This window comes from Taurulus bubalis, assembly GCF_910589615.1.
Source record: "Taurulus bubalis genome assembly, chromosome: 6".
Classification (NCBI taxonomy): Eukaryota; Metazoa; Chordata; class Actinopteri; order Perciformes; family Cottidae; genus Taurulus; species Taurulus bubalis.
Genome location: NC_136594.1, coordinates 13,549,418 through 13,561,496, shown reverse-complemented (window position 1 = coordinate 13,561,496; position 12,079 = coordinate 13,549,418). Strand labels below are relative to the sequence as shown.

The following is a 12,079-nucleotide window of genomic DNA, read 5'->3' as shown; positions in this document are numbered from 1 at the left end:
CCAGCCAGCACTACGCCTCCACTCCTCTTGTGCTGATTTCCTCTCTGTTACACTGAGTGTGGTAGTACTGTATGCACAAGAATCACATGCAAATATCTCCAAAATCATGTTAAACTTAATTCCAAAAAATAACTATAACAACCATGTTAGCTGAGGTAGTCATGTAAATATATTATGCTGTTCAACAGTGTGCTTATTGTTTTGTATAGTGCAGTATAGTAACTGGGATATATAGAAATACTGAGATAATGTGCATACTGTCTGTAAACACACTCAGTGCCACTTCCTTTAGTTCTCCTGCTCCTTCACTTATTCTGATCTATTCCTCTTGGCCTTTGACCTTCACAACTGAGCATCAGTGTATTGTCTCTGTGATTCAGTTTTGTGCCTTACTTCAATTAGTGATGAACATAGTTATGATGATGTGTTTATACCTCCTCTCCTATCTCTTTGTGTCTTTATGTTCCTGTCTCTCAGAGCACACCCTCATGGCAGCCCCTCTTCTCCAACGGGGACCTCATCAGGTCGCAGGGGCAGGCAGCTTCCTCAGCTCCCTGCAAAAAGCAGCAGTATAGAGCAAGGTATGTTGTCCGCAACGATGTAGGTTTGATTTGAAAAGTCTGAGGGTCACAATAAAGTAATGTTTAATGGGTCAACTTAGTATATAACATTATAATGTCATCTTAGTCACAAAAAAAATGCATTTAGGTCTCCGTTTTTGTTTTACTTAATCTTTCCCAAAAACAGTAGGAAAGAGGTTTTATTTTCTCCTTGAGTAAATTGACAAGCTCCTCCAATCAGATTAGGGTAGGCCAGCCTATCGACCATTTCACAGTTTTGAACCTAAACATAAAAAATGTGTGCCTGTTTATTTCCTGTTGCAGTGTATGTGAATGCTGGAATACTGACACCCAAAATAAATACAAAAATACTGACAAGGCCGTGAGCGAAATTGAAGTGATCTTGAAAAACAAATCATTCAGAAAGTCAGCATATGGTGGGCAGGGGTAGGATGGGTCAAATAAACACAGGACTTTCAACCAAGGGACCGCTGTTCATGTCGTGTGTGAAACGTTGACTTATGACCCCACTTACGTAACAATAGTACGTATTTATTTTACGTGTGTGTGGAGATATATATATATACATATATATATATATATATATATATATATATATATATATATATATATATATATATATATATATATATATATATATATGTATATATATATATATATATCCACGCACACCATATTGATCACTCCCAAATCATTCTAAGAAGTCCTGTTTGAAACAGCATTTTAAAATATTTTGTATAGCTTTGTTGAATAGCTGACTTAGCAGGCAGTTGTCATTGTCTTATGATTTAACATTCTTGCTCCTAGGTTGAATGTGAGCATGTCTGTCAGATTTTCTGTCATGAGGTCACTTGAGCGTCATCAGCGCACATCATGCTCCATCTAGTGTCAGAAACCAGATCCTGCATCTTCAAGGTCTCTCTGATTGGAAACACACTGCTGTTTCTGATTTATTCTCCCTTGTTTTTCTTTTTATCTTTCTCGTTTTTTGTTTCTTTTGTCTCAGCCCTCGCAGTAGAGGAGCGAGCCCGGAAGCTGCAGATGAAAGTACATTCCTACCGGCCTTCAGCCTCCCACGACCCTGAGACGGACCTCAAGACCAAACGGGAGGTCAGCATCTGAGTTTCCTAGTTCTTCAGATCCTCCCCTCTGCCTTCTGCACTTGATAAATGATACTGTATATACTCTACGTCTATTTTTCTGTCCTCAATTTGTGTAGAATCATCATTTCTCTCCCCCGTCCCTTTCATCTCTGTCCGTAGATGTACGCAGAACAGAGGCGTAGCAGCGACAATATGTCGGCCAGATCGTCAGACAGCGATATGAGCGATGCGTCGGCCCTTTCCCGTGCCAGCAGTGCCTCCCGTCTCAGTAGCACCAGCTACATGTCTATCCAATCAGAACGACCCGGAGGACGACTCAGGTCAGTCCTCATTTGTTACTGGTCATATGTTCAGTTAAGATGTTAAAGGTGTTGATTTGACTCCATCCTATTTTAATTACACCCATCCATCCACATAAAATCATCTTATTTTTTAAATAAGCCTAAATATATGGGTGATTGGGGGTTCTGTTATACGCATGCTAATCACTGTGTGTCTTTCTGTTTTATTTCTGCATGCCAACTGCTGCATGTCTTTGTCCTTCTGCATGCTCTATCTCCTCTCTACTCACACACACACACACACACACACACACACACACACACACACACACACACACACACACACACACACACACACACACACGCTGAATGGTGGAAATCGAAACAAACTGAACTCAGATCCAAGTCATTAGAGGAGGAGAGGAGGGACAGGAGGATCTCGTGGGGGGTGAATGGAGAGGAGGAGAAGACGAATGCTGCAGGAGAGAGACGGTTCTCTGATGAGTTGAAGCGCAGGAGACACACTGTAGCTGGAGACACGACGGAGTCCAGGTAAAGATCAATAGTTTGGAAAATGAGGAATTCACTGATGATGGCAGACGATCCATCTTCTCACTGAACAACCTGATCTGGATCCCCAATATAGAGTCCCTAAATCCCCCTTTTTTTTTAAACGACAGAATAAAAGGGACATTTTGTAATGACAGCAATTATAGACAATTCCTTATTGAACTCTTACTACAGAGGGAGGTCAGCTTGAACTTGTCATCTTGTTCCCTGACACTGAGGTTGAACTTGGATCTTGCAGTTGAAAGATGTTGTCCCTTCAGGTATAAACATGAGGATATCTGGTTGAATGGAAGCATTTCCTTAATATTAAATTAAATCCTTAATTCCTTAAATGTTGGACCCAGTGTCCAACATTTCTTTACCTTGTTAGTCATGCATCCCACCATACAGCAGTGTTATAGCATGTGTTGTTGTTGTTTGCTCTCAGAGATTAAATGAAAACTATTTTCAATCTGCATGCAGAATAAGGGGTGACTGTGGCTAAGTGGTTAGCATGCCCTACATTCAATCAGAGGATTGGTGGTTCAAACCCCAGCTCTGCTAGTCCATGTGTCCTTGAGCAAGACACTTAACCCCTAATTGCTCCCCGTTGCTGTGTCTACGGTGTATAGAGTCGCTTTGGATAAAAGCGTTAGCTAAATGTAATGAATAAATCTAAAAGTATCTCAACTTTGTCGAGGAATATAACAATAAATGTATGTAGCTTTTATAAAGGTCATACCTTTAAAAATCGTAAACCAAAATATAAAACTATAATTCAAAATGAAATAACACCTAAACTGAAGCGAAAAACTTGCAAAAATAAAAGGCAAACTGAGCTTGAATAAATAATTAAAAGGTAGTTATAAATACAAACTCACAAAAGATCCCTGTGTTCTCTCACACACAAATGCACACACACACACACACACACACACACACACACACACACACACACACACACACACACACACACACACACACACACAACCCTGCTGACCAGTAGCAGTGTGCTTGACAGGGACAAACGACCCTATCCCAGTGGTTGTCAGTGTCCAAGTGTTGATGTAGTGCAACTTATTAGCTGGCTAATGTATTAAGGTCTGGGAGGAGAAGACAGAGGAGGCCCAGTCTTAATGGCCTTAGCACAGATCAATTCAAATAGAGCGTTATAAAAGCACCGCCCCCCAGCCTTTGACACACTTTCTAGAGGGGCAGAGAGAGAGAGAGAGAGAGAGAGAGTCTTTGTTAGTGTTAAAAAAAATGTTCTTTATGTTAATATTTCAATACAAAATCAATCAAAAACAATCAAGCCCTATCACAAACATATGGCCAAAAGTATGAGGATGCCCGAAGATAACCCTGTTTTTTAAGGCGGTCATTACACAAACAGTAAAACCATTTATAAAAAGGGACTAATGTGGTTGATTTATAATTCAGACAAGGGGTTTGTTTTGAGGGAGGAATTGGTAACCAGCAATGAACAAGGATAGCTGGCCTCGGGTCATTTTTCACTCAGAGTAGAATATTAATATCTATATTCTGCGGATACTTACCTTTGCTTCAGGCCAGTTTGATAATGGAAGTGACTGAGTATATACAGATGAATGAAAATAGTTATACCCTTCTTACGTCTTCATGTATTACTATTATTATTGTTCTTCAACCTGTTCCCCTGCTTGATACGCCTACATTTTTTATCTACTGCTCCTTATCAATTTCATATAATTCCTTGGACGGTGCTCATGTTCGCTCTTTTGCTCAAATCGAGGAGAATGAATCTTCAGGTTTTCTGCCTGTCATTGTATCGGTTTGCATATACTTAGTATTTGTTGTAGTATCATATCCATTTTCATTTTGTACAATATTGTTTGTCATTTTTGTTATATTTGGCCCTTGTTTTCTATGTTTGTGCAATTCCCTCTGCATGTCTCAGATTCCTCCTTGCATGCATCCCGTGTTGTGACTGCCAGGACCCCCTCCACCCTCCAGACCTGGATCCTCCCCTCCCATCCTCTCCCTTTGCTGCACGCCCTTCCCTAACCCCCCTGCAAGGAGCGGCTGAGAGGCCTCAAACCACCCTCCCCCTTTCCAGTCGTTCTCTGGATCCCCTGGCCCACTGGACTGTGGCTGTTAGGGGCCCTCTGGGAGTAGGCGCTATGGGTGATAGGGGCAGCATAGCTGGGCTCTCCTGCAGCACTTTGACCCCGTCTGAGGGGATGGACATGCGGTGGCTCATCCGAACCCCTCCCAGGCGGCATCGATCGCTGGGCAGCTTCTGTCCACGTGTAGTGGCTCGTTTGAGAAGAATTCACTTTAATACATGATATGATTATCAGCTTTGGACTGCGAGAACATTTAACCATAACCTGGTTGCTCTCTCTTTTTCTATAGAGCACAATTGTGTTGCATCAAACAAGCAAATATTTTAAATTCTTTGTAATTTGGTAGGATATGTCATCATCATTTACCTTATTTAGGATCCCAGGTGTATACTGTTATTTGATTCACATGTTGTGTGATTAAACATCCCTCCTCAACAACAGGTAGTTGTTTAAAATATTACAATCATGTTTCACTTCTTGTCAACCCTCCTGTTTTTGAAGGTACAGTATATAAGAAGTTACAGAGACCTTGATAACAGCTCTTCTCCTTGACACCAGGTCACAGTGTCACTCGGCATCTTCTCTCTCCAGTCGGCAGATGCGATCAGTGGGCCGCAGCATGCTGAAGAGCTCCAGCGTAAGCGGCGAGATCTACACCCAGGAGCGCACCGACGGCAGCCAATCAGACACAGCGCTGGGCACGGTGGGTGGGGGCAGTAAGAAGAGACGCTCCAGCCTCAGCGCGCGGGTGGTGGCCATCGTTGGCAACCGTCGTAGTCGCAGCACTTCACAGATCAGCGGCCCAGGTGAGTTACCATGGCAACCCTGAAATAGGCACTGCTAACTGTATATCCCACTAGTTATTTGTGGTATGAATGTGGCACATTTACAAAAAAATTTCAAATATTTAATTTATCGGAAAGGACTTTTCTTTTTATATCTTGGGATTACAACAGCTATGTTGACCTGTATGAGTCTGAGTGACGAGTTTAAAAGTAATTGAGATCCAATTTAGGCCCAAAAAGGGGTTTATCTGTGGCCACATTTGCTTGAATGAAAGGCCCATCACACCCAATTCTTCAAAACTTCCATTTAGACATATCTGTGTTATTACATAATACAGCAGGGATTTCAAACGACTGACTAGAAGACCACGAGACAAGTTCATCTAGCTGGGGACATTTTATGCTTTTATTGTAAGTCAAAAGTAGACACATAACAGAAAACCAGGTGAGTAAATAGATGGGGAATTAAATTCTACCCTTTTTTTGATGCAAACTGGGGACATTCGGGTCAATGTTTGGCTTCTCAAGCCCTTGGCCACTAAGGCATTCCCAAAATCTAAAGCACAGACAAAAGAGGTGGGCAGCTGGTGTTAATGTAAGGTAACTACTAGCTGTCTCATCTGCACGTGAAAGTTGCTTTGAAATGAGTTTTAAGCATAACCAAACTAAATCCTATGAATTAGTATATCCCGGCCTTTGCTGCACAGATTTGTACCTTTTTTTTTTAAGTGTTTCTTTTGAGCCCCTAGACTTTTTGCCAAGTTCACTGGAGTGTACGTTAGAGTACATTGGTTATTTTTAACATGGCAACCAGAGCAGAGATTAAATGTCTTTGAAAGTTTACAGGTGCTGGAACAATTTGAGGATGACTGATGGATACACCTTACATAAACACACTTAAAGGCCCAGCACAAATGTCATGCTATGTTTAAACCCAAAAGCATTTACTTACTTAAAGTACACAACATGTGATCTCTCTGCAATGAAAGTAGTGTCCTTAGGAGCAGAATGTACCGAAGCACCACAAATTGCAAGTGTCCTTTTGTTGTGTACAGGCCAAACCTATACTGCCCTTGAAAAACAACCAAATAATATGTTTCAGAACATTGTGGCTGAGCAGCTTAGCTCCCAGTCAAACAACAGTGTCTGGCTGGTCTGACTCCAGCATGCACTTTAACCACAGAGGGGGAGGGGGAGTAAATCTCATGATGAAAGCCAAACACTGTAGTCCTCCTTCTTTGTAGTGGACATAAAAAGCTTTTACAGAACATTAGGCCTAAAGGGGCCTCTCTTCCTGATGTTGAGAGGAGAGAGAGGAAGTACAGCTAGTGCAGAGATAAACCTTAATTAAACAAAAACTTTCTTGTTCATGATAGATGAGAGAAAAAGCAGGTACGGAATTTATGCTCAAGGATGTATAAATTAATCTCATGCTAAGAATACGCAAGGGATGATGGGAGGCTCAGAAATTATATATATATATATATATATATATATATATATATATATATATTATTATAATAAGCCTCTAGTTTGTATTCAGGTTGAAGTTTGAACTTATTTGTACCTTCATGTACCCTCCTTCTACTGTAAACTGAATGAGCATGAGACAAAATACCTCCAACTACAACATTGTGTTGAATCCTGTCTGTATTCTTTTATCCAGAGGGGAAGAGTAAGAAGGAGAAGGGTGCACCTATCCAAAGGAGCACAGAGACCGGCATGGCAGTAGAGCTGACCAGGAACATGAGCCGCCAGCCCAGCAGAGAGTCCAACAATGGCAGCATGAACAGCTACAACTCTGAGGGGAAGTCAGTAAACCGCTTCCTTCTTTAATCAACCATCTACTCATACTATACCAAATTCCATCACTTATTATTGTTTTCTCTCTTACAGGAGAAATCCAAATGATAGTTTAATTCTATCGATATCTACTTTACATGTCCACCTGTGTTTTCAGGCTGCAATGTTTATATATTCTTTTTTAATGGTTTCAAACAACAAATGCTACATTGTTAAAGCTACTGTAGCTGCTGTCACACCCAACTAAACCACCCTGAATAAAATGGCGTGGATGTGACAGGGAAGTTTGTATGCCAACATGCTCTGGATTAATCCAGGCGTACACTTACAAATCTTGGCATGTATGTGTCAGGCTACTGACAGTAAACAGAGTGTAATATAATGAGCACGTGAAAAAAGCACCTGGCTCACTGAGGCAAAGATAAAACGCGTATTTTGAGTGAATCAAATTAAGGCCCGGTGTTTTCTGTGATGGATTCTCTTGCTTGGGCAATTTCTGAGATGTTTTTCATGCTTGAAATAATGACTGGAAGAACAAGGGTTCTCCTGAAAGCAGCATAATTAGTTCTGAATTCTTAAAGTATTTTGACTGTGTGGGGATAATTGTTCATTGTATTGTGCTAATTATTTCATGTTTATGTTCTTCCTGTGTTAGTTTGATCTTCTCTGGAGTCAATGTGGGGGCCAGCAGTCAGTTCAGTGATTTCCTGGATGGCTTGGGACCGGCTCAGTTAGTGGGAAGACAAACGCTGGCTACTCCTGCAATAGGTAATCTACTGATGACACTGCTCTCGATCTCCTCTGACTTTTTTTATTTTGTATTTTGTATTTTACTTTGCTCTCATGTGTTTGTTTGTATATGTTTTTTTTGTATTAATTTCTCATTTTTTCTTTCAGTTAATTAATCCTAATCTTTTGCAATTATAATATATATTTATAATAATATTTTTAGTATACATATATTGCTTTTATTTTTTATTGTATATTCTCATTATTTACACAGTCATTTCTTTATTAGAACATTACTTACTGTATTTGTTTGAAGTTAAGACTGTTTCACTGTGTGCTAGCTTTTTGATCCATGGGGAGGAAATCGGAGAGAATTCAAATATTATAATAATAACAACAACAACAATAATAATAATAACACATGATATTAGATCAAATTAAATGAATTATGCTGTTTATTTAACGTAATGTTATATTATATGTATATGTAACTATAAACTATAAACTGCAAAGGTACAATATAATTGAATATGATATGATCATTATTAATATGTAACTACATTATTATAGTAATATTATAATCAAGTATAGTATATAATGTAATAATATAGTGCAATATTATCAAATATTAAGTATGCAATATACTAACATTGTATAATATTTTTGCTCTCATCTGTGTTAATGAAAGATCCCTTCTCACATGTTTGTGCAATCACTACCACAAGTGTTGTTTATTTGTTCTGACTTCATGTTCTATTTGCGGCTGATATTGATCTCTTGCTTTCGTATGACAACAATCTTCTTTTCACTTTTCTGTGCTTCCCAGGTGACATCCAGATTGGTATGATGGAGAAAAAGGGTCAGCTGGAGGTCGAAGTTATCAGGGCTCGAGGACTCGTACAAAAGCCAGGATCCAAATCCCTCCCTGGTGAGAACCTGACCATCCTTGGGAGACCAAAAAGCAACTAATCACTCCCTCCCTCTCAATATATCAATCATGCACTCTTTACATTAGGATATAGTATATGCACTATACAATCCTTGAAATCCAGTAGATGCACCCAGCCAAAGCTTGCTCTGTACTCCCATAAAGATGCAACCAGTTGTGAGATCTGACCTAGAATATATTGGAGAGTCGCTGTGTTCCTCACTAATGGCTTTTTTATTGCTTTGTCTCTGCCTTCAGCTCCATATGTCAAGGTCTATCTGCTAAATAATGGAGCGTACGTAGCCAAAAAGAAAACCAAAATTGCACGGAAAACACTTGACCCACTGTACCAGCAAGCACTGCTATTCGAGGAAAGCCCACAGGGTAAAGTCTTACAGGTGAGCCCTCACCATATTTCTCTTTATCACAAAGTTACATTTTTATACATTTACATTTACATTTTTTTAGTTTTATTCCAAATTCATGATGATTAAATATGCTATAGTAGGAGGAATTAGGCTGCTGTGTAATTTGACAGACATTTTTTTTCTTAAGGTGATTGTATGGGGCGACTATGGCCGCATGGACCATAAAAGCTTCATGGGAGTTGCACAAATCCTATTGGAGGAGTTGGATTTATCAAGCACAGTCATTGGCTGGTACAAGTTGTTCCCCCCGTCATCCTTGGTGGATCCGACACTTGCCTCCCTAACGCGACGGGCTTCCCAGTCGTCACTCGACAGCTCCTCTGGACCTCCTGGAGTCCGATCCTAGTGGACCAACAGCTCTACGCGCTTGACAAGTAACAAACTCATGAAACTTACTGTAGAGAGAAACAAACAAAAACAAAAAGATGGCGGAAATGTAGAACAACAACAATCAAAAGAATCACAACCAGAAAACTTTGTTGAGATCTGACAATCACTCCTGTCGTGGTTAATTTTGTCTGTTGTAGGGAGCGCCACATTTCAGTGTTTCATATCCATTAAGAAAATCTCATCGTTTTTCTCTGTGTATGCTGAAGAAGCTGGGCTGTCGATAGACAACAAGTAGCTCTCGAGAAGGGAGACGACAGAGGATCAAATGAAGCAGGGTGATTTTTAACTGAATCAACAATAGCAAAGAAATGTATGTTAAGCATCGGAATGTATGGACTCGAGACAGAGGTAATCACTCTCCACACCTGCAGGTGGTGCAGTCTTTCTGCAGTGGCCTCCCCCAGAACCCCAACAGACTGCTGGCACTCCTGCTTCCAGGCAGGGCGCTTGCGGGTGGGTATTCAGTCTGGAAGCACAGGGCCTTCTTCTGGTGCCTAGACCATGGAGCCGCATCATTGGTCCCTCTCTCTGTTGAAAAATCCTCTTTTCAGTATGTTTACCATGGCTGCTCTGAACCCACACTGTTTTAGCGTGGTTGCTTTCTTGTCCATTTCTTTTCCCTTTGTTACTACCGGCACAAAATGTTTTTACAGTATGTGAAATGCTCATGATAATGTTGTCAGTCTGGTGTGTGCATGGAGAGAAAAAACTAAACACAAGAGATAAAAAAAAATATTAAATGTCTGCAAGTGTTATGCAGGGGGGGACTAGTGATGACGACACAGCTTAGATTTTTACACTTGACAGTGAGATTAGCGTGCAGCGTTGTTTTCCTTGTTTCACCGCTGGCAACTGTCCAGGCCAGTCGTCTTTGTATAGATGTATATTAAGCCTCCCAGGAGGTTGACCAATAAATAAAATGTATGTCACTTTGAAATATCACAAGGGTTCAACATCACTGTAAAAAATAAGAAAAAAGTAAATGCAAGAGCAAGGTCCGTCTAATTTTCACATTTTTTGAGGAGTGCATTCCCTCACCCCAGCACGTTTTTATCCAACCCTTAATTTATATTATTTAGAAATTTAAAGAAAAGCACAAGAGCTTGATTTTTTACAACAAAAAGTTTAACTTTTTGAAGAAAAATAAAAAGTGTAGTTAAAAAAAGAGAGAGAAAAAGCAACAATCCCGCCATTCATTGCTTTGTCAAGTTGTTAGGAAACAGACAAACAAATTGAAAAATAAGAATCACACACATTTTTGCTTGTGCATCTCTGTGAATGTGAAAGTAACCAATCAGACCGATCTGTCGGGACACCATGACCAATGCTCATCCGCTGTTCGGCCCGCAGACTCCTCCCAGCAGGAGAAGGGCAGGGCCAGCATGACTTTGGAACCTGTTCCAAGCTGCATGCACATTTTTGTAAAACAAAACAGATACAGAAAAAAAGATGCTGAACTAGATACGTGTGTTAGTTCCACATACTGTAGGGCCGCTTGTATGTTGCATGCAGTTGTACAGTTTGCTCGTACTTGAATATTAAAGAGATAAAACCAAGAAACCGAAGCCATTCCCATTACACAAAGACATTTGAACACAACTGCAGTCAATTCCACATCCCTCAGTCCGGTGCTGAATGTCTCTCAAACTAAATCCCACGATTACGGTGATGTCTTTCCTCGACCCTCTGGTAGATGCACAGTACTGTACAGTAGAACTGAGCAGACCTCACAGCCCCTCCTACTGTTATTCCACATCAGAGTATACCTCCAAGGGGCTGAGATGATGTATAAATATATATCTATAAATCAGATCCACTTATACGGAAATATGAATTATGTTTCAACATAATGATTTCAGATATGCTAACACATGAACTGTTAAGTTATATAACGAATAAATGCAGATGCACAGAGAGTCACACACTGTAAATACTCAACAGCCATTCACTGGGATTTCCTTGGGTTCAGTGATATTTGCAAAGGGGCCAAGTCATATAATGAGGAGCAACTAATACGTCATTAGGGACCATGCAGTGGGACAAAACCAGACGATGGACTTCGGCCACAAACTGGCCGCAAAAACTACAGGTGTATCACTACTCTAAAAGTCGTCGTCTGAACACTTTGTGCTTCAAACCCAATGTCTGAACCCCCCGGCCATGTTCAGAACAGTTGACTTTTCTCTTCATCGTCCGATGAAGCTGTTTTTTTTCATTTTTTTCTTTCTTTGTCAGTATTAACAGGAAAAAAATTGCTGATTGTTTACAACTTCTGTGTTCCACTGAAACAAAAAGAGAATTAGAAAAAAGTAAAGCATTCACTGCAACATTACTTGTTTGTATAACAGATGTGGCTCAAATGATGTGTATGTTTTATATTTAAAAAAAAGTTCATTT

At 40.2% G+C, this 12,079-nt stretch overlaps 1 protein-coding gene across 6 annotated transcripts in view; it reads left to right on the top strand.

Moving 5' to 3' along the window:
• Nucleotides 1-9,638, top strand: part of rims1b (regulating synaptic membrane exocytosis 1b) — a gene marked incomplete at both ends in the record, with an annotated part of 69,741 nt that extends 60,103 nt beyond the window's left edge. For 4 of the 6 annotated variants that reach the window (XM_079219465.1, XM_079219463.1, XM_079219462.1 and 1 more), the window contains 10 exons: nucleotides 478-581; nucleotides 1,588-1,691; nucleotides 1,844-2,004; nucleotides 2,365-2,517; nucleotides 5,211-5,425; nucleotides 7,071-7,215; nucleotides 7,863-7,975; nucleotides 8,763-8,864; nucleotides 9,123-9,262; nucleotides 9,420-9,638. In XM_079219465.1, coding sequence (XP_079075591.1) covers nucleotides 478-581; nucleotides 1,588-1,691; nucleotides 1,844-2,004; nucleotides 2,365-2,517; nucleotides 5,211-5,425; nucleotides 7,071-7,215; nucleotides 7,863-7,975; nucleotides 8,763-8,864; nucleotides 9,123-9,262; nucleotides 9,420-9,638 — 1,456 coding nt within the window. The remainder of the gene's footprint in view (nucleotides 1-477; nucleotides 582-1,587; nucleotides 1,692-1,843; nucleotides 2,005-2,364; nucleotides 2,518-5,210; nucleotides 5,426-7,070; nucleotides 7,216-7,862; nucleotides 7,976-8,762; nucleotides 8,865-9,122; nucleotides 9,263-9,419) is intronic. The other 2 variants (XM_079219466.1, XM_079219464.1) reach the window with 1 other exon arrangement.
• Between the last annotated feature and the right edge of the window lie 2,441 nt (nucleotides 9,639-12,079).